The sequence below is a fragment of the Panthera pardus genome, unplaced genomic scaffold, assembly GCF_024362965.1.
Source record: "Panthera pardus isolate Hobbes unplaced genomic scaffold, ASM2436296v1 HiC_scaffold_10, whole genome shotgun sequence".
Lineage (NCBI taxonomy): Eukaryota > Metazoa > Chordata > Mammalia > Carnivora > Felidae > Panthera > Panthera pardus.
In genome coordinates, this window is record NW_026526655.1 from 94,126,676 (window position 1) to 94,153,480 (window position 26,805).

At 34.7% G+C, this 26,805-nt stretch overlaps 1 protein-coding gene across 14 annotated transcripts in view; it reads right to left on the minus strand.

Moving 5' to 3' along the window:
• R3HDM1 (R3H domain containing 1) overlaps positions 1-26,805 on the minus strand; it is a 202,263-nt gene that overhangs the window by 90,974 nt on the left and 84,484 nt on the right. For 9 of the 14 annotated variants that reach the window (XM_053909251.1, XM_053909281.1, XM_053909276.1 and 6 more), the window contains 11 exons: positions 22,593-22,634; positions 22,040-22,129; positions 17,774-17,888; positions 16,635-16,713; positions 9,067-9,126; positions 8,843-8,983; positions 3,209-3,317; positions 3,023-3,118; positions 830-867; positions 697-747; positions 363-589 (listed from right to left, as the gene is read on the minus strand). In XM_053909251.1, the coding sequence (XP_053765226.1) occupies positions 363-589; positions 697-747; positions 830-867; positions 3,023-3,118; positions 3,209-3,317; positions 8,843-8,983; positions 9,067-9,126; positions 16,635-16,713; positions 17,774-17,888; positions 22,040-22,129; positions 22,593-22,634 (1,048 nt within the window). Of the gene's footprint in view, positions 1-362; positions 590-696; positions 748-829; positions 868-3,022; positions 3,119-3,208; positions 3,318-5,116; positions 5,250-8,842; positions 8,984-9,066; positions 9,127-16,634; positions 16,714-17,773; positions 17,889-22,039; positions 22,130-22,592; positions 22,635-26,805 lie in introns of those variants that run through there. The other 5 variants (XM_053909286.1, XM_053909274.1, XM_053909285.1 and 2 more) reach the window with 4 other exon arrangements.

Genomic DNA, 26,805 nt, shown 5'->3' on the forward strand with positions numbered 1-26,805 from the left:
ATGTTAAATAATCCTAGGTAAGAAACCAGGCCTTCTAATTATAAATAAGCAATGGAGAATTTCCAACCACCTCTGGGGACTCAAACAACAGATGACATTTCACTGAACTAACTTGATTAAGTTTATGTCACAAGAGAGGATTTTTACTTTAACTGATGTTTGTAAATCTCTCTTGAGCAGAGAATGAATCCTAATGTCAATACACCCATTACCTCTGAAGTACTGTGGAGCTGCTCAATGCACTGCTGGTAGGAATTTTGGATGTTAGGATAACTGCAGAAGCCATCTGATAAATAAAGAGCTAAGGCAGCAATAGGGAAACGAAATGTTATGACCGCACAGTTCTAGACAAATATTTATACCTGTTTTTGAAAGCCTGCCTATGCTTTTGCTGCTCCCAGAACTATCACCTCTTGTCAGGACTGAGATTCCACTGAAGCTGCTGGCTTTGGTAACAGCAGGCTTGAAGTTTCGGAGGGAACTGTCTGAATCTGTACTGCTCCAGGGTCGTGGTTCAGAATACTTCAGTTCATTCTCAGTGCTGCTTTGATGGCTATTTGTTGATCTCCCTGAAGCATCTTTATTAACTCTGTAATTTAGAAAGAAAACCTTGAAAAGCTAGTAGGACAAAAGGGGAAAGAATAGAGAAAAAATGCTTTGAGTTTTTAATACTGCATGAAAACATGCTTTCAATACCTAAATATCTGACGCCTCTGCTGGGTACTACTGGCATCCTCGTCTTGAATTCTGTTGGCATTTTAATGAGACATTTTTATTTTTATTAGCATCAATCAGAGAGTTAACAAATGAATTTTAAAAATTCCCTCACCTTTTGTCAATAATATAATTCTCTTGGGAACACAGGGACTAGAAAGAAAGAACAGATATAAGAAGTTGAGCTTTTGTCAAATACATAAACTGGTGATGACAACAAAAAACACACACAGTAATATTTAATAAGTTATCATTTAGCCCTGCCAAAAAAATCCAAAATAGTGATAGGGGGACATAAATAAATAACAATGAAATTATTTTTGGCTTGGACACACTATGCTTACTTTTAACAGAAGCCATTCATTTCTGGGGCACAAATTAATCTGAAATTCAAATAATCTCTTCCAAACAAGTGAACCCCTTTTCACTATTATATACTGAAGGTGTACACCAATCTATAGATTCCACCTCATTCACTCAACATTTTGATCACCTGTGCTTTGGTTGTGACTGTAGCAGTGAACAAGCAAGCAGCTATACCTCAATGCAGCTCAGAACCAAACTGTTCTAATGCTATGAACTTAGCTTGGGCAACCACCATTTTTGCTTGTATTATTATAACAGTCTTCTAACTGGTTTTCCAGCTACTAGTTTTGCCCTTTTAATCCAATTTAAACAATAGAAGCCACAAAAGTCTTTCTAAAATGTCAATCTTATCACATCTCTTCCCTCCTTTAACAGCTCTCCGCTGTTTGCATAGAGGTCAGCAAACTATGGTCAGCCACCTGTTTTTGCAAATAAGGTTTTATTCAAACACAGCCGTGCCCATTTATTTATGTATTTTCTACATCTGCTTTCACATTAAAAAGGTAGATTTGAGTTGTTGCAATAAAATACCGCATGACTCTAAAAGCCTAAAATATTAATTATCTGGCTCTTTACAGAAAAAGTTTGCTGCCTCCTGCTCTAACTAAAGGCCCAACCACCTTAACCAGCTTTCAGGGACAGGTCATCTGCTTCCTGGGTCAAGTCATCTGCTTCCTGCTTATTTCTCTAATCTAAACTCTCCTCACTTTCTGTGTCACGTAGGCTATAGTCCAGCTCCTCTGAATTTTTTAGTCTTCATGTGTCAACTTCTCCTTTAACTCTGGGCCTCTGCAAATACTGACCCTCTACTTGGAACATTTCACTCTCTTGGAGTCTCTGTTTGGAAGCTAACTCTTCCTCTCACTCCTGAGTTTTGTTTTGTGATGCTTTTCTGCCATGTCCCTTATTTTACCTTCATGTCTCCACCTACATCAGAGATCGTATTGTCATTACCTGGCTATTCATCGGGGTAGAGGCCTCATCAATCTTACAAACTACAGAGAGAATTACATCTAGTTTATCAGGCTCTGAGGACAGCAGACCTGGGCTGAAATCCCAATCTCTGTCATTTTCTAGCTATATGATCTTTTGCTACTTTACTTAGCCTCCTCGAACCTCAGTTTCCTTATCTGTAAGATAAAAACAATGATAATATCTACCATATGTATATATAGCACTGTTTGGGGGATAACTTATTTTAAGTGTAAACGGATGTGTCCTCCAGTGCCCAGCATAGCACCTACTATAGGTGGTCAATAAGATTTGTATGAATATTAACTGATAGTTTGGATTTTAGTGTTACTCTTTGTTTTTTTACCATTGAAATTTCTATCTCTGGCAATGTTAACACAAATTACATACATTCATATATCCATGAATAAAACCTAGTACTAAACAGAATGGGTGCTTAACAGACACTGGTCAGACCAAACTAAATCTCTTCTCACATATATGTATAAAATAATTACCCACTTTAAAGATTTCTTTCACATAATCACTTAAAAAAGTAGACAATATTAATCTAAAAATTAGTTTTACTTTAAAAGAAACAAGTTATTTATTGAGAAAAATCTACTACCAAGTAGAACTTAGAGTCCATGATTTTGTAGACTATGATGAATGTTCTAAAAATCTCAAATCTGTGAGAAGTTTGGAAGGAAAAAAAATTATACTAACTATATATTCAGTTCAACACTACTACTCTGTAGTCTATAAGCATCCAGTTTTTGAAATATTTATATAACTGCTGCAATGTAGCATTTTATAAACTATTAAATTATTAACATGAACAAGATGGATCTCAGTATTTCTAACAAGTGACTTTAAATATAACAGATACGGTTACAAATAAATGATCAATAGATTATAAAAGGAGTGACCCCCCCCCAATGCAATTAGCATATATTTTAACAGTGAGATCTAAATATACATCAGTACATACATCTTGGGAAAATATTCGGTCTCTGGCTCTCTGGTACTCCTCTTCTCTTTCTTCTATAGATTTGCTCCTTCTGTCATCTTTCAAACGTATTCTCATCTAAAGGAATGAAAACAATTAATTCTCGGGAAAATGATCAGTTGGGATAAGTCCTGCACCTAGAAAAAAGCTGCAGTTGTGACAGATTACCTGGTTATCATCTTTGTCAAAGCTGGAGTTGTCTCTCTTGAGGATATATCGTTTCTGAAAGTCTTCACCTTTATCATCCTTAATATGTTCATTGAATTTCTGATCAGGTCTAAAAAAACCACGAAGGGAACAGGAAAGATAGTACACAATATTTACAGAAAAGTTAAATACAACATGTTATGAAAAGTAATCAGAGCAATGCAAATTACCACTCATTAGTGCCACTAATAATTAATATTTATGTTATCTCATTTACTCTTCATAATAATCTTATGAGAAGGTATTAACTGCTCTATGTTATGACTGAAAGGCCATAGGAAAAATACACTGTGGGCTCTGGAATCAGACTGCTTGGGTTCAAATATTCAGCTTTACCACTTTAGTTGCTTCAGGACTTGTGCAAGTTACTTAACCTTTCTGTTCCCTAGTTTCCTCATTTGTAAATTGAATTACAGGATACCTACTTCACAGGGTTGTTCTGAAAATGAAGTGAATTAATAAATGAATAGCACTTAAAAAGTAAACACTCAGTAGAAGTTTGTTATTATTACAAATATTACTGAAAAAAGCTGAGGTTCAAATGGCTTAGGCAACTGTCCAAGGTCAAGTGCAAGTGAATGACTGAGCCACAGCTGGCGCATTGGTATGGCAGACTCAAAGCCTATTTATCCTCTTTGCATTGCCTCCTCTAAATCTAAGGAAAAATTCTGGGAAAAAGAATAAAGTATAGTGTTGTATCTTATATTACATTCTTACATTTGGTGTGATATAACTGAAAGTAATAAATTTTTTTGTGGCTGCTTTAACTAAAACTTAAGAGGTTAATTTCAAATGCAACCAAGAATTCTTAATTATAGCAGGGTACATCTTTGATTTATATTAATTGAAACAGTTTAAAAAAGAAATAATTCTTTTTTGGAGGTTAAAGTTGTAACCTAAAGTAATAATTATAAAATTATAACAATACATTTTATGGCTGATTTGTCTTTCCTCTACAGAAGTGTTGCAAGTTCTAATGACATCCTGAAGACATATATGAGGTTGTAGTCCATGGAAAATCAAAATTACGTAAAACTTCGCTTTCTAAAATATATTGTCAGCTTCAACAAATTAATTTATTTAATACTCTTGTGACTTAATAACATCCCGTTATAAAACTGGAATTACTCTTTTGAAATACATGGTACATAAAAATATATTTAGAGGTACAAAGAAAGGTTAACTGAAGCCCTGAGTAGTTTTTTAAATATAGCTTAAATATGTATTATACAGTGATGTAATATACTGTGAATACCAAGTACATTTGTGAACCAAATAAACCTAAGTAATAACATCTTCAGCAAACATGACCATATATATCATTATGTAGAATATTTAAGGAATGCTTCTGAATATTTGTTTTAACCTAGTGAATTTTTAATAAAGTACTGTTTCTATATCCTGTCAAATTATGCAAAACAAGATTTGAAAATAAAACTTATCTAAGTAAGTTGAAGAAATCTTTATTTTACAACGTACTTAGGTGAAATGAAGGGCAGATCTCCACACAGAGCTATATGTATACAGAACTAAGAAGAACAAAAACAAGAGTAAAAACAACATCATGACCAAACTGATGAGAAAAAAAAATGCTTTCTTTAGTAGGAATTTGCAAGGTTGTCTATTTAGTTCTGAAGATGGTAGTATGTTATTTCTGTCACAGGATTACCCTGTTTACTTATATCAACTTTTTTGGTAGCTGTTCAAAGTCATTTTTCTTTATTGAAGGTGTCTGTACTTGGGCGCAAGAGTTATTCCAAAGTCAACTCTAAGGTTTAACCAAGGGCCTGGCAACTTTTCTAAGAGCAGCTGGATTCCCACACCAAATAGCATTGGCAGGCATTTCAGCTAACCTTAAGACTGTCTTACCTCTTTCTTTTATAGATGCCTGAATTTACTGCCCTGCAATCGCCAACTTCCCGCTCCATTGAGACACCCCAGTGGACACCGGGTTGTTGACATCCACAACACCACTGGTTCAAGGCTGGAGCGGGTAATTTGCCTATGAGGAAAAGGTAAGTTTGCATTTATTCAATGTGGAGCAGATCTCTAAGGTTTTCTGATTTACAAACATCTTCATATTCCAGAAGATATAAAATAAGAATACAGTGTAACTTCAATGATCTGAATGTCTAGTTGTAATTATGTTATCAATCCATTCTTCTTTAAGTACATCATAAACATTATATTTAGCCAAACTTTTGATTATGTTGATAAAGAGAACCCTAAAGCTTTCTGACATCATTCATAGCATTCAAATAACTGAGGTTACACTGTATTGAAAACCTTAGAGAGTCACCAGTCGAAATGTTAGACAAAATGCCTGCTAATGTACATGTGCTTGGGTATCCAGCAGCTCTGAGTAATGTTGAAAGGTACTGGTTAAATGATTTTGAGTTCTATTCACCTTCAGTTCAATTCATATCTTACGGTTACTGTCCTTGGGAAACAACTAACTGATGAGGATATTATTAAAAGAGTAAGGAACAAGCAGAAAAAAATTAAGTACCATTCACATTTGTGGGTAAAATAATCCCTAAAGGAAGACAAGGTCCTTTTTAAAGATATCTATTGTCATTAATTTAATTGTAGGAACAAACATTCAAAAATACTAGGTTCCACCAATGTATTTAGTTGACAAAATACTGTAAGAAATGGATGAAAATCAACTTTATTTCAGTAAACAATATGGCAGCTATCAGAGTAAAGGCCATTGCAATACAAGGGACATAAGTGAATAAATACAACCATGAAAAATGAATAGTTCATAGATGAGCTCCTAAGAGCAATCCCTATCAAAATAACACCAGAATTCTTCACAGAGCTAGAACAACAATCCTGTATTTGTATGGAGCCAGAAAAGACCTTGAACAGCCAAAGCAATCCTGAAAAAGAAAACCAAAGCTGGAGGCATCACAAATCCAGATTTGAAGCTGTATTACAAAGCTGTAATCATCAAGACAGTATGGTACTGGCACAAAAACAGACACTCACATCAATGGACCAGAATACAGAACACACAAATGGACCCACAAATGTATGGTCAACTAATCTTTGACAAAGCAGGAAAGAATCTCCAATGGCACAAAGACAGTCTCTTCAGCAAGTGGTGCTGGGAAAACTGGACAGCGACATGCCAAAGAATGAACCTGGACCACTTTCTTACACCATACACAAAAATAAACTCAAAATGGATGAAAGACTTCAACATAAGACAGGAAGCCATCAAAATCCTAGAGGAAAGAACAGGCAACAACCTCTTTGACCTCGGCTACAGCAACTTCTTACTTGACATGTCTCCAGAGACAAGGGAAACAAAAGCAAAAATGAACTATTGGGACCTCATCAAGATAGAAAGCTTCTGCACAGTGAAGTAAACAATTGGCAAAACTAAAAGGCAACTGATGGAATGGGAGAAGATATTTACAAATGACATAACAGATAAAGGGTTATCCAAAATCTACAAAGAATTTATCACATTCAACACCCAAAAACCAAATCATTCAGTGAAGAAATGGACAAAAGACATGAACACTTTTCCAAAGAAGACATCCAGATGGCTAACCAACACATGAAAAGATGTTCAACATCACTCATCAAGGAAATACAAATCAAAACCACAATGAGATACCACCTCACAACTGTCAGAATGGCTAAAATTAACAACTCAGGTGTTGGTGAGGATGTAGAGAAAGATGAACTCTTTCGTTCTGCTGGTGGGAATGCTGGTGGCGGTGCAGCCGCCTTGGAAAACAGTATGGGGGTTCCTCAAAAAATTAAAAATAGAACTACCCTATGACCCAGCAATTCCACTACTAGGTATTTATCCAAAAGATATAGGAGTGCTGATTTGAAGGGGCACATGTACCCCAATGTTTATAGCAGCACTATCGACAATAAGCATAGAAATAGCCCAAATGTCCATGGACTTATAAATGGATAAAGAATATGTGGTATATATATACACAATTGAATATTTCTCAGAGATCAAAAAAAAAAAAAATGAAATCTTGCCATTTGCAACAATGTGGATGGAAATAGAGTGTATTATGCTAAGCAAAATAAGTCAGAGAAAGACAAATATATTGATTTCAGTCATATGTGTAATTTAAGATACAAAACAGATGATTATAAGGCAAGGGAAGCAAAAATAATATAAAAATAGAGAGGGAGACAAACCATAAAAGACATTAATACAGAGAACAAACTGAGGGTTGCTGACAGGGTGTTGGATGGGCTAAAGGGGTGAGGGGCAATAAGGAGGTCACTTGGGATGAACACTGGGTATTACATGTAAGTGATGAATCACTAATTTCTATTTCTGAAATTATTACTAAATTTTACGTTAAATAACTTGGATTTAAATAAAAATAGACCCTAAGAGAAGTATAGCTTTAAGAAAAGCAGAAAAATAATTAATTTCAGCATTATCTATATCATCTGAAGCTGATGCTCATTACCACAGACCCACTGCTGCCACATATGAAATTGATACAGAAAATTCCAATAGGCAGATTACCATCAAAGTATAAATTTCAGCTGAACTTAACAAGCACTTAAGTTGCTTTAGGACTAGTTTAGAAATAGGCAGAAGAGGGGTGCCTGGATGGCTCAGTTGGCTGAGCATCCAACTCTTGAGTTTTGGCTCAGGTCATGATTCCAGGATCATGAGATCCAGGCCTGTGTCTGGCTCTGCACTTAGCATGGAACCTGCTTAGGATTCTCTCTCCCCCCACCCCCCCACCCTGCCTCATGCTGAAGGAAGAAAGGAAAGGAAAGGAAAGGAAAGGAAAGGAAAGGAAAGGAAAGGAAAGGAAAGGAAGGAGGGAGGGAGGGAGGGAGGGAGGGAAGGAAGGAAGGAGGGAAGGAAGGAAGGAAGGAAGAAAGCAAGCAAGCAAGCAAGCAAGCAAGCAGGGGAGATACTGTGGTACATGTTAAAATTTTAGGTGCCTCTGCACTGGGCCTTTTGGTCCCAAATACCAGTACTGATGCTGCAATTCACTAACACTATAAAGCTATCACTTTTTAAGCAAATGGCTCCTCTTAACTCCTTTAAAACTTTTCCTTGGTCAATTGTACATAGCTCAGAAGGGGGAATACAACATTATGGATAATACTATATTATTAACCAACAGTCCCACCTTCTCGAGATTTGTGGGAGAAAGAAGCAAAACCAGAGATTGAAAGGATTGTAAAGTGATGGAAGATAAATTAAATGTGAGGGTGTCAAAATCTGCCTCAAAACAAAACAAAACAAAACAAAACGAAATAAATTTGCCTAAGGTTGGCCACAGCTATCTAAATTACATAAATTAAAAAAAAATCCAAGTGAATAGTTTTGAAACAGCACTGTTACTATGACTTCTGAAGTTTTTTTGGTTTTGCTTTTTTAAACCAGTCCTCATTCATCTGCCTTATTTTAGTCTAGACTGGTGCATTTTGTATCTGGTATGCTAAAGGTATTTTTGGCCCTATTACATAAGGTTGTCATAAAGCTGCTAAAACCTATGGAAAACCTCAGATGAAAAGTGCTGTAGAAAGATAAACTATAATCACACACATACTTAACAAATACCTACATTTGTTGATACTTACATTCTTGTATTGCTAGTTTTGTTTACTATGACAGACTTCCCGCTCTGATCAACATTGTGGTCTAATCCAAAGTAAGCAGCTACTCTGTGTAATAGCATCCTATGGTAAGATGTCATTGGGGGAAATTTTTTACGTGGAGACCTAGAAGTAGAAGAAAAACTAATTTAGTAAGTCAAGGAGAACTATGATGACAATTTGTTTTCTTGTTAAATGTCAGGACTTACTCATTATTACCAATGAAATCTAAAATTTCTTGTTCCAATTTCAACAGCATCATTCTGTCCCTGAAACAAAATATGAAGACTCTTATATATAAAACTTAACACTGAATTATTATGGCTCATTTTTCTCCTAAAAACTGTATATCATAAGCATGATGCTAGAATATGTAGATGATTTCTAAAAAAAGTAATGTTTAAAAAAAATTAAAGATGACTTTTTTTAGTTTAATTTTTTATTATGGAAAATTTCAGACACATACAAATGTTAAGAGAGCTGTGTAATGAATCTCAATGTAGCCTTTATTCAATTTTAACAATTATCAACACATGGCCATTCTTAAAACAGGTATTTTGATCTGCTAAGTATATGTATATGGGAGTCTGTTCTGTAGATATATACATAATAAGAGCATATTAATCTTTTACTTCCTTAATAAAGCTGAGAAATAGCAAGAAAACAGACAATTTTAGTTAGGTTCATGACTTTGTTATGTTGAGCTCCATAGAAACAGTACTCTAAAGAACATGCAAGGCCAGTAACAGGAACACTCCTAAGGGAATCTAATGCTAGTATACAGATGGAACTATAGCAGAGAAGTATGAATTACATTACTAATTCTGACTCAGAAAAAGAAGTCTTTTGAAATCATTCTGTAAACTTGTATTATGTATTTTTAAGACTATGGAAACTTTTGCCATAAAAATAAAAATGAACCCAAGGCCTTCAACTTGAAAAATAAATAAGGGCTCTAGGGAGTACCTGCATGTTCTCCTTTAGACCACTAGGGTCCTATTTAACACCCATATGCTATAACAATAAATGGTATCACTACCCAAAGGACCTCCTTGCTCACATACCAAGAACATGGCTCAAAGGAGTATTCTTGTGCTCACTGGAAATTTCATATGCTTGTGAAATAAACAAACACACCCAGAGAACCTTAAAACCAGAAGTAGCTTCACAGATCATTCACTTCTGTCCCTGATCAAGAAAACTAGGCCGAAGGTTAATATTTCCCTCTCAAATAAGTAATACATAGTAGATCCCTCTTAGACTCTAACAGAGCAGAGAATGTAGTGCCTCTGCTTAAACTGTCTGAAAGTCTATACTATACATCAGCCCTGAGTTTGACTCTTCCTCTTTCATTGCAAAGAAGTCTCATAAAACCAAGTGATATCTGACCATACATTTTTTTTTACATTAGTTGAAAAATCAAGAGAAAAACATGCCTACCTGGCGACTGCGAACCCAAAGGTGAAAATGGGATTACATTTTCACACAAATTCTAGCAATATTCAATTCTGCCCCCAAACCTGGTTCTCCTTTAGAATTCCTGAATTCAGTAAGTGGCACTATCTTTTACCCAGCATACTATAGTAGAAGAATTCTGGCTTGCTACAATCCATTTTCTAATTTTCCCATGCAGTTAATTACTACTGCAAGTTTTACCTACCTTCTATCTACTTTTCTTTTATTTCCACTACTGCTACCCTGGATCCAAGCAAGCAGGATCTCTGGCTTGACTACTGTAGCAGTAGTCTATCGTGTCTTTGTGTCTTCCCTCATTTCCTCCTTATCTGTTCTACCTGGAACAGCCCTAATGACTTTTTAAAAACACATGTGTGACCACATGTTATTGCCTTGGTTAAATATTTATCACAGGATTCCCACTGCTCTGATTTAAGAAACAAACATCTATAACGGGGCCTACAAGGTAGTCATGATTTGGTCTTTACCTCTTCAGACTCCTCAATCACAAACTCTTATCATTTTGGCTTATCTTTGTACTTGCCAAGCTCCTTCCTGTTTCAGGTTACTTGAACATGATGTTTCCTTTGCCTTGAACAACTTCCTATTTCTTAGAACTTGTTTCTTTCATACTTTTCTTTAAAAGCTACAATTGGGGCGCCTGGGTGGCGCAGTCGGTTGGGCGTCCGACTTCAGCCAGGTCACGATCTCGCGGTCCGTGAGTTCGAGCCCCGCGTCAGGCTCTGGGCTGATGGCTCGGAGCCTGGAGCCTGTTTCCGATTCTGTGTCTCCCTCTCTCTCTGCCCCTCCCCCATTCATGCTCTGTCTCTCTCTGTCCCAAAAAAAAAAAAAAAAAAAAAAAAAAGTTGAAAAAAAATAAAAGCTACAATTATCTTTGTATAGTTATTTGGACTATATAGAAGAGCTCAACAAATGTATCTGCACGGAATCAATTAATCAAATTATTTCACCCATAAAGTCTTTTAATTTTTTTTCCCCTGAAAGTTTTTTGGGAGGTTGGGACATTTTTACTTCTCCCTGAAAAGGACTTATTTACATAACTCCAAGAACCTCTTTTCATCTAACCTTTTGAATGCAATTTGTCTTGAAATGATCTAATTCTCAGTAACTTTCCTTACATATTTTATACACTTATTGTTGTAAAAAAAAGGAATCCGAGGCAGACAATTTATTAAGCATCCATGAAACAGTACTTTTAAGTTGGTCTTCTGTTTCATAAGTAAATGCAAACATGTAATAAAGGTAGCAGATCAGTTGCTTTTAAAGCCAGTATAGAGGTTAAACCACACAAGTAGTAAAAGCAATTATATCTACAAAAATCAATCAAGGGATACACGAAATAGGAGGATGTAAAATGTGATATCATATACAAAAACATGGGGGGGGGTAGTAAAAATTTAGTGCTTTTAGAATGTGTTCAAACTTAAGTGACCATCAACTTCATATACATTGCTATATGCATGTTATATATAGGCATAACAGTAACCGCAAATCAAAAACCTACAATAAATGCACACACAAAAAAGAGAAAGGAATCCAAGCATTCCACTAATGAAAGTCATCAAACCACAAGGGAAGAGAGCAAGAGAAAAAGAAAGGAACGCTGAACTACAAAAACAACCACAACAAAACAAGTAACAGAAAAAAAAGCCTTTAAATATATCCCTATCAATAATTACTTTTAATGTAAGTAGACTAAATACTTCAATTAAAACACACAGGGTGGGTGGCTGGACTAAAAAACAGTATCCATCTATCTACTGTCTAATTTCAGACCTAAAGACACATGCATACTGAACGTGAAGGGGTGGAAAAACATTTACCATGCAAATGGAAACAGGGGAAAAAATTAAAAAAAAAAAAAAAAAGCCAGGGTAGGAATACTTATATCAGAAAAGATAGGAAAAAAAAAAAATTTATTTTCTGTTTTTGAACAGTAGGCAAAAGATCTGTGAAATGTGTTTCAGCAAATGTATTGCCACTAAAAATAAATTTGTTATCTCCATGAGAGAAAAATCTAACACTTTTACTAGCCATTGATATATATTCAGTCTTTTTTCCCCTTTCACATGCAGATCTATGGATTGCAGAGGACTTTTTATCATTATCTGGACCACTTACAAAATAAAATAAACGCTTCTGCCTGGTTTACTATATTTTCAGTTACTAAGAAATATAACTTGTTAGAAAAATAAGACTGGTCATTTCCTTAAATTCTCAAGATTTCCTGCCTTTTATCTACTATAGTTTAGTCCAAGCTTCATCAAGGTTAGATATTTGGTGATGATCATTAACTTAAAAGATAATAATCCTTTATAGAAGCACTGCATATAGCACTCTAACAGATCCACAAATTTCTTAAAGCATAAGGTTTAGCACATGAACCTAAAAGTGGGCATACTTACTGAAATTATTGTATAATCTTTTAAAGGGAACCAATGTATGCTATTATTTAAAAAATAGTAAGAACAGGGATCTCAATCACACTGATCAATCAGCTACTATCTAAAATGAAGAGGCAACAATCTTTTAGTGTTCTAGTCATTATACCAGAAATAACTTTAGAGAAACTGTATGCAGCTAGCAGACCAATGGCAAACAAAAAAGCAGAAAACAATAATGCCTCCATTTGACCACCCCTCCTTCCCAATATTCCATATGAGCTTGGTCAAATATCTGTAACAGATAATGACTAGTAAGTATAGCCTCTGAAAATATTTCTTGCAAATAGGAATTCCAGATAAATTATTACTTAACATCTGGAGTTAAGTTTATTTATTTGGCTAAGAATAAGACAAAGATTTAATGATAATAAGAAAAATCTTTTTTTTTAATGTTTTTTTAATGTTTTTTTTTTTTTTTTTTAATTTATTTTTGAGATAGAGAGAGACAGAACATGAGCAGGGGAGGAGCAGAGAGAGAGAGAGGGAGACACAGAATCCAAAGCAGGCTCCAGGCTCTGAGCGGTCAGCACAGAGCCCCATGAGGGGCTTGAACTCACAGACCGTGAGATCATGACCTGAGCCGAAGTCGGATGCTTAACCGACTGAGCCACCCAGGCGCCCCAAGAAAAATCTTGAAATGAAAGGTTGACTAAATTTTTCTAACACTAAAAATAAATCTGCTTAAAATCTAGAAGATTTCTCTGAACAATATCCAATCTTGACAGTTTTAGTGGAAACTTGCCATACTTATACTACTTTTGTACCATGTAGATCTGGCAACTGATTGTGTGTTTCACTGAGAGAACACTAAGTCATTAGTTATTCCTAACAAAAATCTTCTCACAAAATTTAACATTAGCTACGACTTTCTAAACCATATCGACATTAGTAATTACTTATATGTTGGCCATTACATGAATTACTTACTTATGCTTATTCAAATACAAATGCATACATAGGAAAAAAAATAGAAGTACTGATACATGCTACAACATGAATGAAACTTGAAAGTATTATGCTAAGTGAATGAAGCCAGTCCACAAAAGACATATACATGATTTCATTCATAGGAGATGTCCAAAACAGGAAAATCTGAAGAGATATAAAGTAGATTAGAGCTCAGAGAACAGAAAGGTGATAGCTAAAAATATGCAGTTTCTTTTTGGGGTGATGAAAAAGTTCTAAAATTGCCTGTAGTGGTGGCTCTACGTATCTGTGAATATACTAAAAACCATTAAATGGTACATAAAAATACATGTGCAGATATATTTAAAACTTTTACATTTGTAGAAGAAAGCAGAGAACTGTACAACAGAAAAATATTTGGGGATGTATAAAAATAGATTCCTTATTGTCATTCTTACTGAGGTCTCTCCTATGGGTTCAGAGGAAAGAAAAATTCTGCCTGTTTAGCGTCCTATCTTGTTTTATAGAAATTAGCTATGTGTTTTCTACCTTCCTCCTCATTCCCCAACCCAATGAGTTCTGGTTTCCACCATCCCACCCCAAATGAAACAATTTATTAAAATAGCCAAGAATTTCCTAATTTCTTAACCTAATGGACTGGTTTTGGTACTTCTATTTTCATGTCCCTGTGTTATTTTATCTTCCATGAAACAGCTCCCCCCATTCAACTCCCTGTCAAACTTCTAAGATAAATGTTCTCATGATTCTTCTGTTTTTAGGACTTGGTCTCTTCCTTTCTCATCTACCTTTTCTATCCTGTCTTCCCACAGAATTTTGTCCTTGTCATTTTAATCCTTCTCAAGCTTCATCTCTACTAGTGACTCCCAAACCTATTACTTGAGTTTCATATACTTGAAAACCAGAGCATTTTAACTGCGGAGAGGTCACATCTCCTGCTTTTTCATCTGGCACCTCAAACTATACTTAAAACAGAATATGCCCTATTCCACTACTCAGGGTTGCCCCTTACCCACTTTCTCAGTTAATGGGACTGTCAGGCTAGCCAGAAACCTAGTAGCTATTCTACATCATAACCATTCTATACCCAAATCATCACTATGTCCTGCCTTGATGCTTCCTAAGTATCTTTCAAACATGTCCTTTCCTCTCTATTCCTCTCTATGGTGTCCTATCCACATTCTTTGTTGGCCCCTCACTGCCAAAGTAATCTTTCTAAAATACCTATACCTATTATGGCATTACCCTATTCAAAATTCTTTAGTTACTCCTCAACTTAGCATGCCATACTCAGTACTTCTTAAATGATGCACTACTCACTATTTTTCATTGTTCATTACTGTCTTAAAGATCTCTTTAGGATCCCTGGCATCCCAGCAGCACTGCACACTCAATGGGCTCACCACCCCACAGTGTTGGTACAATCCTAGGTTGAGAACAACTGGATATGGTCTGTCTTCATACCTCACCAACATCTTCCCCATCACTTTCTGGAATCACTTACCACATGCCTCCCTGCTAGACTTTCCTTGGATATACCACTTCCTCTCTCACACTACTGTGCCTTGTCAGTGCACTTATATCTATCCTAGAATGCCTTTCTCATGCTTCTCTATATGGCCAGCTTGCTTCCACTTAAAACACTATGAATTCATGGCTCAGCCCAGGCTTATTTTTTCAGTGAAGTCTTCCGATATCCTTTCAAAAAGAGGTTGGGGCCCCCTCCCTGTGTTTTTATAGCACATCCAAAAACTTCTTTTACAACATCAAAATTTAATTTTAATTATATATCCTATGTTTTTTCCTAGCTCAGACATGGTGAATACTTTAGGGTAGGGATTATATCTCCATCGTTCTATTTACAGTGTTTTTAGCACAAAGCTTGGAATATGACAGATGTTCAGTAAATGCCTGTTCAATGAACTAATGGATTAATCATTCTGTTGTGACCAGTGAGGAATAAACTTAAAACTGAAGAAAAAAAAAAAGTCATGCAGACTTGTCTTATTTTCTTCCTCACTCCATACTATACTCCTTCAGCCCCATTTACAAGGAGACCACTTTTCATTTTGGTGGTTCTCTTTTTGGGGTTTATGTTAAATATACAACAGAAAACCAAGATGATATTGAATACAATAAATCATGAATGAAAATAAAGATTATCTTGAAGCATGACACGAGATAAGCCTCAAAGAGACTAGAGAGAGTTATTCCTGTAATCTTCCATATGCATATACCCAGAGAAAGTGTTTTACTTTCATTTTAATGGACATTAAAGAACTACCACCATGTAAAGCTAATATCTAGAGGAGCGATTCTTAGCCTTGGAGTCTTCTACCCCATGAAAGTGTTAGGCAGATATTTTAATAGATAAGGCTTTTTGTGGGGAGAAGGCCACAAAGGGGTCAATGACCTGCCAGAAAGTTAGAGTGTATTCATTAGTACCCTGGCAACACAAAGGGTTTCACAGTGACCCACAAAAGGACCTTAAAAATCTTTAGGTTGAAGGTTAATACACAAGAGTGAACAAAAATTCTGCATTTAGTCAAGTTCAAAAACTCAAAATGAATACACTAAGTTCTTATTTGGGTGAGTGTATTATTGTAGGGGAATTTTTTTTTTTCTTTTCCACGATTCATGATTACCTCTCTACCTCAATTAAGAGTCAAAATATCTTGGTGATTCTGTTTTTCCAAAAATTCCTACAAAAAGAATGAATTATTTTTATATCATGGGACATGAAAAATGCAAAAAAAATATTTATACATGTGCATACAGTAGACCAACAACATCTTAGCCCTAGGAAACTAAAATGTTTCTGGTGTACTTCAAACACTGCAATCTTATTCTAATATTCTAACTCAGTAATGAAAACAAACATAGCAAAATTATGGCACTCCAAGCAATGTAAACCTTATAAATTTAATTTTTACCTGGGATTGTTTTTTAATGTATTTACTAAAAATTCATGTAGATCTATGCCAGTTGAATCAGTGTATTCTTGACTGGAATCTAAAAAACAACAACACAAAAACCCAGTATAAAGTTGTCTGAAAACAAATCCCTTTCCCTTTTACACATGATGCATATTTTAAACAAAATGAGATGCCCCACATGGGAAAAAACTGACAAGGAAGGAAAAGGGAATTTATGATGAACTCAAATGACCACAAGCTTTCTACTCCCAAATAATGAGCATGACAAAGATTTATATAACTGCATGTACATGCATATTCTTAATTTTTTTTCTCTCACACATGCCTGTTTAATTTACTCTGAAGTCTTTAAAGATCCTTTTATATACTCACCACAATTCTCATGATCAAAAATGCCTCAAGTGAAAAATTTGAATGAATTAAATAATTATCCATATTTAGCGCAAATTAAGACAGTTTAGTTCAGTTAAGAATATAAGTAGAGGCAATAGTTTGGAAGTAGGTAGGAATTCTAGTTCTGAAAAAGTATTTAGATTTGATCAGGTCTATCACCAAAGGCTTGCTTTCAAAATAGTTTTTCAGATATTCATGTTTACATTCTTCCCCTTAAATATAATATACTTACACTGTTCATAATACTGGCCAATGTAACTGGTTTTATAAATTAAAGAAGTATTGCCATTGACTTGTAATGCTAGATGATGAAGTTCCTTGAAATTTGTTATGAAAGATAAACATTCTGGGTTTCCAAGAATATTCTTACCGGATACTGCATATTTTGGCATCAGCTTGTTGTATCATATAGAATTAAAGAGTAATATTATTTTTAACAGACTCAAGTATTCAAATCATAGTGATTCCAGTATTTCATTATGAGAGACCAATAAGAGGTCAAGATAGTTATCTGCCTCAGTGATTTTGGCACATGTTGCAGTTTCTTTGCTGAAGCATCTTACTGATGTTCAGATTTGTGTTATGCCATTTTGCCCAGATGAGCAAATTATTTTAACACCCCTTAAGTCTGTTCTGTTATCATTTTTACTAGAGATATATTATACATAAAGTTTCAAGGGATAAAGGATGGAATTATTGACAGTAAAATTAAAATTTTGTTTGAAAACAAATAAATTGCAAACCTCTTGATAACATTTTTCTGGGTAACTTATCACTGGCTTTTTCTTTTTCTGCTTCATCTTTTGAGGGCTTCTCCTCTTTTTCAAATGATTGCGTTAACTGGATCTGAATTTTCTCCTGTTGGAAGGCAAAATCAGTTATAAATGAAAATATAAAGCAATTCAGCTAATACCACACATTTATATTTTTTGAGTAACACAAAACTGTATGGAGGAGAAAAAGGATAAAGATTTTTATGTTAACTAATTAGATTCTTCATACTGGAATACAACTTAATATTTTACCACTTATATCAAAGTCTTGATAGAAAATGTTAAAATTAATGTTTTGAGTTGAATGTATCAATTTAAACATGTCCTCAAAATTACTTTACAGAACATAAGATATTTTCTATGTTACTCTGAATATATCTACTTGTAAAACCCTTGGAGGGTCAGAAGCAAGGTCTTCTTAGCCTATTTTTGTACTGGAGATGCCACTGCCAAACAAAAGAATAATGATCATCAATCATGACAATAAGAACAAGTGAGCATCAAGCCAACACTTAACAAAAAAATAGTTTTTTGAGTATCCTTTATAATCTCACACTCTTCCATTCTCTTGCCATATAAAAATGTAAGTACAGATTTTCCAAAACTAAATCCACACATCTGATTATTTTCTATTTATGAATGACGTATTACTGTTCCTCTTTCAATCACCACCATGTTTTAGAAAGGTTTCAAACAAGACTGTTTTCCTTCTGGATATGTAATATTTAACCCTGTGAAGTAATCATATTCTATAAAATAGAAAAAGAGAAGGAATTCTACATTCCATTTCAAAAATAATAACATTAAATGTAATTTCAGAGCCCAAAGAAATTACTGGAAATTAATTCACATAGCCTAAAAAGGCAAAAAAAAAAAAAAAAAAAAAAAAAAAAAAGTCACAAATCTCTGTTTATTCAAGCCAAGTCATAAAGGTAGAATAATTTCCAGACCATTTCTACTAAAGACAGAGGTATGACCTTTTTGTAGACTAAATGATACTATTATTTATTGATGAAAAACACTGATCAATTACTTCACTTTTCTGGGTGATGGTTGCCATGGAAATAGGTGTAATAAATCAACATCAAAAAGGGTATAAATTTCAGGAGTTGAACTTGCAGTCACAAGAATTTTATTAACCTTTTTTTACCCATGTAATTTTTTTGGAAAGAATATTTGACAGAATTTCTGGTCAAATATATATATGTACTTTTCCTATAGGGTTGCTGACTGTTATTTTTATCTTTGTTCTTCTGCTTCCTATTTCATCTCACTTCAAATTTGGGCTTAGAATATAGGGCACAAGCTCTGGACTAGCAATTTTTACTAGAATGATGAACATCTGCTTTATGCCCTCCTTTGTCTTGCTTACCAAACTTCATATATTAATCAACTTCATACATTCATCAATTGGTAAAAGTCATTCTTTTCACTATGACTCATTTTCTTATCCACTTTCCTTATTCTATTCCTAAATGTAAAACAGATATTTAAAAATGAATCCCAGAGCTATGTTTCAGAAGTAGAATATTACAGAAGTTTTCCTGACTTATAGATTTTACTCCTATCTCAAGAATAACCTATAGAATCCAGTTGGAAGATTTCACATTTAGGCCTTCACTAAAAGCAGCTTCCACTGAGTATCAGATTTCATTTCTAAATTCCCTTCCCAAAGCCCTACATTTTAATTACAGATATTAAACTATTTTATCATGATGAACTGTATTTAAAAATATGGTAGGCTTCACACACCAAGGCCTTGCTTTCAGTTGGTACCAAGGCCTTGTTTTTAGTAGCAAATCAACAAGACATATTTAAAAACCCAGTAGTCCTTTTAAACGAACTCTTCTGACTATAAATAATTGGAAGGATAGCAACATCTCCACAGGAAGCTGTAATGCCTTTACTCTTCATTCTGTCATTGACATCTGTTATTGAGGTCACTTCCCTCTCATAAGCTCTCATCAGACACAAGTGACATCTCTTTTTTAATTGCCTCTCAACCTTTTGACTAATGAGTTTTATTCCAGATTAATTCCTCAAAAATCACATTCTGAAGCAGGCATTATTAGTTGGAAAGTGTCTCTACTACCAAGAATTAGATACCAGCACATTTCATGGGAAATAGTTTATTTTCTAATTCTCGTTCAGGTGCAATTGTTAAGTCAAGGCTTGGAAAAAGAGGACTTTCTACTAAAAGGAATATCTTTTGCTTTGAGAGAACAATAATGGGTTATTACCTGAAAATAAAGAATTTATTGTATCCAAGAGAAACTGAGAAAGAATCTAGTAAGTGGAATACTGAACTCTGGCATAAATACTTTATTCATCATTCATATGCTATAACTTAGTTTCTGAACTTTATATAAACAGAAAAACTGTGATAAAAATGTATACATTAATATATAATGTACACTCTTGATATTAATTTTTTCACATGAATTTTCACTAGATATATTTATGTAGCACTATGAGAATTTTCCCTCCACTATTTTTCAGATCAGGTTAAAATGTACAAAGATCACCTTATCCTTTTTCTCATCAAGTATGCACTTTTTCTGTATTAACAGTCTAATTATGAATGACCCTTTTCATTTCCTCAATATCCTTGGACTAATTCCAGGAGGCTAAGATGGTGTAACATTTTGGCCAACAGAATGAAAAAATGAATTTTCAAAAAAATTACAATATCCACCGCTCCACCTTGTACAGGTGTATTCTTCACTCTTACTTGTACAAAATAACTTTTAAAATTGCTATTTCAAAAACAATTTCATTGATTTCTTCCAAAGTATACCATAACTCTCTAGCCTTATTAACAACCATGTAAAAGCCAAAGGTTAACATTTAAAACATGTTGTCTAGGCAATAGTTCTTAAGAAAACATTTGATTGTGTTTCTGCTTCTTGCTAGAAAGTTCATTATTACTAAAGCATATCTATTTTATAGAATAAATACATAGAGCTATCTTTTATCTATGTAGTTAAATCTTCAATAAAAATCATACAATTTAAACACTATGTTCCTGACACTTGAACAAATTTCAAAGGAAACTAATTTTTATACATTCTTCGTCGACAATAAATAATTTATTTTCAAAACCTTCCTTTTCTTGTATTTTGGAAACAAAGAAGTGAAGTGGTTTTAAAAAACCCAACATGTTCTAAATATGTGACAACTATCATATCTATAATAGGCTTTTGAGGGCATCAGCTTCTAAATCAAGGCAAAGTATAACAATCTTTTTTTTTTTCTTTTGAATTAACGTACAACTGGCATTCATTTAAAAAAAAAAAAGGTTGTACAACCTATCATGGCCTTCCCCCCCCCCCCCTTTCCTTGTTTTAGTCACAGTTTCTTAAATAACCAAACAGTTGCTTCAATTCTTTGAAAATTATTATTGATACAGAACGGGATATCAGGCTGCTCAAACTCTTAAGAAGTAGAACAAATCACCAACAGGCAAAGTTATCACACTGATAAAAACATTGGTAAAGCGTCCTAAATTATTTAGGGATAAATGTCCAAAGGTAACATGAGACAAAGATCAATGCATGGCTAAGATTATCAGAAAAGTAAAGTCATAGCATTAAAAAGAATATATAAAAGGCAAACTGAACCATTTGCTTGAACCTCAGTTGTTTAATATTTTACAGGCACAGACAGAAGAGAAATTAGAAGTATTAAACTATTATGGCCAACCTAACTAGAAAACTGGCTTCAGCATGCATTCAGGTTAATAAGTAAAATAATATATCAAGCCAAAGTCTTGGGTAGTCTCCTCTTCACACACAAGCAGTAAGTGTTTAACAAATTTATAAAAGCCAAAATAAAAAGGGCAAATTTTATCACAGTTATGCTCAGTAGAAGTACTACTTAATATTTTATAACTTTTCAATAATAATTTATAATCCCTTAAAGTCATCTTCCCAGTTAATTATATAATCCCTAATTTTTTCCAGAGAGAAACCACTGCACCAAGCCTCAGACTGAAGCAATGAGGTTTTCCCGACTTTTTATCTGTATCTTTGGTGGTACTATGAAATTAGCTTCACTCATTTAAAATAAAGCAAACAAATGAAAACACATACATAATGCACACACATGCATATACAACTTTTATTTAACCTTATGAAAAAATACTCTCCAGGAAGCAGGTTATTGTACCATGCCTTTAAATAACAATTTTTTGTTTTTGTTTTTCTTTTTTCTTTTCTTTTTTTTTTTTTTTTTTACCTGGTTCTCCTGTGATATCTCTGCTGTAGGGGGTGGTGGAGATTCTTCACACACTGCAAGGCTCCGAACTAGCTTTAACTTTGAGCTCGACTAAAGAGAAGTATTTAAAATTAACACTACATTTCACAAATCTAGGGCATATCCAAAAGCCCCCTAGAGTTAAAGTTTCTTTATAGCTTCTGCCATGTATAAAAGTAGGTGAAATGCGCAAGTTAAATATATCATTAAATACCACTAAAACCCTTTGTTAAGAGGGAAAACAAATATAGTTTTGAAAACTACAGCAATAGCAAGAATGGGACTAATTCCAATTTCAAAAACCAAAGAATGGTGAGAAAGCCATTTTCTCTATAGATAGAGAACCATTAAAGATATAAAAGCAATGCACAAAAGCGACTAGGCAAGACAAAAACCCCAAATAAAACAAAATAAGCTTTCTGCCCCAAACAAAATATGACAAAACTAAACTGAATGCAGCGCTGTATGAAAACAAGGATTCATCAAGCATGAAGGAAGGCCCTTGGCATGCCAGCACAAAATATATTTACTATACCTTAGACCTTTTTCCTGTCTGTCCAAAGGATTGCAATGGCCGCTGAACACACAAGAAAGATTCGTATTAAATTTCACACTGAAACAAAATGTTTGTTGCTTAATTCATAATCCTAAACCACAGGAAACTACCTGCACAAAGTACTGGAAATGAGGAAATCAAAGTTGGTTTTAAGTAAAAAAGTACTGATTCCTCCCAGAATCACACTTACAGAAGATTCTCTAAAATCCTTCTGTGGGTATTTTGGTATTTTCTTTAAGTCAGCAAATGGCCAAAATTTCCATGTTAACTGAGTTAAATGAAACTTATAAAGTAACTAATTAGATACACTAAAATAAAATATACTTCTTAAGAATTTTATAACATATTACATTTTAGCTAAGGTGAGGAAAACATACACACACACGCACGCACATGCACACACACCTGAGTGATTTTAAGTAGCTATGCTTAGAAAAGTTTCCAAACTTACTAAGAATGCTTTAAATGCACACTGAGTCAGAGTACAACCACCTATCTACTGAGTCTTTTTAACACTATAAAGAGGCACACCACCAGTTTATTAGTGATGGAATCCTATTTGCCTGGTCCAGGGTAAGGCAAAGAAGCAGAAAGAAAAGAGGGCAGTTACAATATGCATTTCATTCAGCATGACTGGAATATCACACGACCTGGACACCCGCTGGGACAACCAGCTCTAGTTTGTGATACCAGGCTCTGGTTTGGGAAAGCAGCTGAAGTGCCCATGAAATGAAGCCAGACAGGTTTTAAACACTTTACTTCTTCTCACCTCCTCCAATCTACCTCTCAACCCCAATCCCCAATAGGTATCTATCATTCATACACATTAAAACCAGGAAGCTAGTTTGGTACCAAACATAAAACAGGTGAAAAAGTCCTTCTTAATACCTAGATTAGTATGCTTTGCATATGAAAAAAAAAAAAAAGCCACTATTTCATTCTTCCACCCAAAAAAGCCTTATGTAAAATCAACAGAAATGGGAATCTGGGGATTCCTGGGTGGCTCAGTTGGTTGAGCATCTGACTCTTGATTTCGGCCCACGTCATGATCTCACTGTGGTGAGACTGAACCCCGCATCGGGCCCCATGCCGGGCAAAGAGCCTGCTTAAGATTCTCTCCTACTCACTCACTCTCACTTTCTGTCTTTCTCTCTCTCGAAGAGGAAGAAGAAGAAAAAATGAGAATCTGCAGTACCAGTGTGTCCTGGTACCCATTTTGCATCCAAAGTTCTTGAAATATAAGAAGCACTATATTTTGGGGAGTTTTGACTCTGGATTACCAGAGTCATTTAGCAATAACAAAAGAAAAATAGAAAAAATAAAGAAGAAAACGGCATAGAAGTGCACACAGATGCATATGTCAGTGCTTCCTGCCTATGAGACCTTCTGCATGTCGGTACTGTCTTCTGTTTCTATTTACTTTCCTCTTTAATTTGTTCAAGAGGATTTCTAACAGTCTGTACTGATATCTAAAAGCAGAATTAAAAAAGTTATGCTACATAATGCAGTAAGGGCTTACAGGCCAAAAAGTGGGAGAAAATCAATAGATGAACACTAGAAAATCCGCATAACTAAATGAGGTCCAAGGCACTAGAAGGGAAAAGAATTTGTGACTTACCCCCCTTCTCTTAAACCCTTACAATTTTAAGCATCAGGAGTACAAAACTTTCTATTTAAAAATTAAAAAAAAATTTTTTTTTAATGTTTTATTTATTTTTGAGACAGAGAGAGACAGAGCATGAGCAGGGGAGGGGCAGAGAGAGAGGGAGACAACAGAATCCGAACCAGGCTCCACACTCTGAGCTGTCAGCACAGAGCCCGACGCAGGGCTTAAACTCACAAACCGTGAGATCATGACCTGAGCCGAAGTCAGCTTAGCTGACTGAGCCACCCAGGCACCCCAGTCTATTGAAAAATTTTAAAAGAGATGATTAAATGGCAAGTACAAACTGTATTTCCTATGTAGAAGGGTTGACTTTAAATTTCTAGCTTTGCTTATTAGTAGGTGATCCTGGTCAAATTTTTTTCGGTTTATTCTCATCTGTATAAAAGTTCATATGATTTGCACTAATTTTCAAGGCTCCTGAATAGGTTTGATTAAACGGCAGAGTAAAGAAGGGGCTCTGTAAAACCTAAAGCACTATATATATGTAATAGATTATTAAAAGTTAGGAACCTAGCATGTCAGAAAACCTATGTCCTATTTCTAATCACTAGACCTAAGAATTAACTTAAAAAAAATTAAGTGGGGATACTGTATGTTACCCCTACAGTAATTGTTTAGAGTTTTTATAGACTCATACATACATTCACCAGCTCAGTTTTAATTCATAAGGAACTTTTGATAACAATGAAGATAAAAAAAGAGGTAAAATTATCTCAATGTGATTTCATTTAATTTAACATGTTCTGAATTCCTGCTTGTATACAAGACATTGCCACACACTGGGCTACACAGATGAGTAAGACTGTTTCTGGTCTCAGGAACCTTAGAGTCCAAGTTCAGAATTACTAAACAGTCCACCAGAACCCAAAACCTTCAGACTACTACCTGTGACAGAATACTAAAGATGGTCTCCCCATATTCCAATCCCCTGATAATTTAATCAAACTCTAACCTAAGTAAAGCTGTGAGGGGGTTTTGGAGACGTAATTAAAGTCCCAAGTCAGTCCATCTTAAGATACAGATAATCCAGCAGGGTTTGATACATTCATGAGAGCTCTTTTAAAGCTGAAAGTTTTCTTTGGTTGGGAGAAGGGCAAGTCAGAAAACAACAGGTGAGAAGGACATGACACACCAGTGTTGGCTTTGAAGATGGAGAGGCCATGGGAAGATTGCAGGCAGGCTCTAAGGAGCAGAGAGTAAGCAGCCCGTGGCTAAGAAGTCAGCAAGGAAACGTGGACCTCAAACTTAAAGCTAGCTGCAAGGAACTAAATTACACTAGCAACTGGAATGAGCTTGGAAGCAAATTCTTCCCTGAGTCTCCAGATAAGGGCCTAGGCTGGCCAACACCTTTGAGTTTGGCTTTGTGAAACCCTAAACAAAGAACTCAGCTGAACCCAACTTAGCTTCAACAGAACTATGAGTTGGCAAGTGGATGCTACTTTTAAGCATCTAAGTTTACAGTAATATGCTATGCTGCAATAGAAAACTAATACACTACTACATTAAATAGATTATAAAATGCCAAAGGGCCATTATTTAATAAAAATCAGTTATAACTTCACTTTAAATAGCAAAGAACTGAAATTACATAATATATACATAACAACAAAGCAGAGAAAACATGTTGTGTGTATTAAAACAAACAAACAGCCTTTGTTTTATATTTTGGTATCATTTTGGCAGCCAGATTTGACTTTAAATAGGAATAAAATTATTTTAAAAATGTATCTTTTTAAGGAATATTTTTACTTTTTCCTCATTTTTTTAAAAATTAGTGAAAAATACACATAAAATTTACCATATTAGCAGTCAGGTGTACAGATCAGTAGTATTAAATGCATTCATAATGTTGTGTAACCATCACTACCATCCACATCCATAACTCTTCATCTTGTAAAACTGAAAGTTACTCTATTAAATACAACTCCTCATTCTCCTCTCCCCAGCCCCTGGCAACAACCATTCTACTTTGTCTTAATGATTCTGACTACTTTAAGTACCTCATAAGGGTGAAAGCACATAGTATTTGCCTTTTGTGACTGGATTATTTCACTTAGCATAATGACCTCAAGGTTGTAGCATGTTGCAGAATTTCCTTCCTAAGGCTGAGTAATATTCAATTTTATGTATATACCAAAACATGCTTACCCATTCATTCATCTGTTGATGGATCCATTTGAGGTGATTCAATGTTTCAGTTATTGTGAATAATGTTGCTATGAACGTGGGTGTACAAATATCTCTTCAAAATCCTTTTAATTTTTTTTTGGGGGGGGGACTTAAAAGTGGAATTGCTGGATCACATAGTAGTTCTATTTTTAAGTTTTTGATTAACTGTTATGCCACTTTCCACTAGTGGCTGTCCCATTTTAAGTTCCCACCAAGATTGTACAAGGTTTTAATTCCCCTACATCTTGCCAAAATGTGCTTTCTGGTTTTTGATATCCATCCAAATGGGTATGAGGTAGTATCTACTGTGGTTTTGATTTGCTTTTCCGTAATGTTTAATGATGATGTGTATCTTTT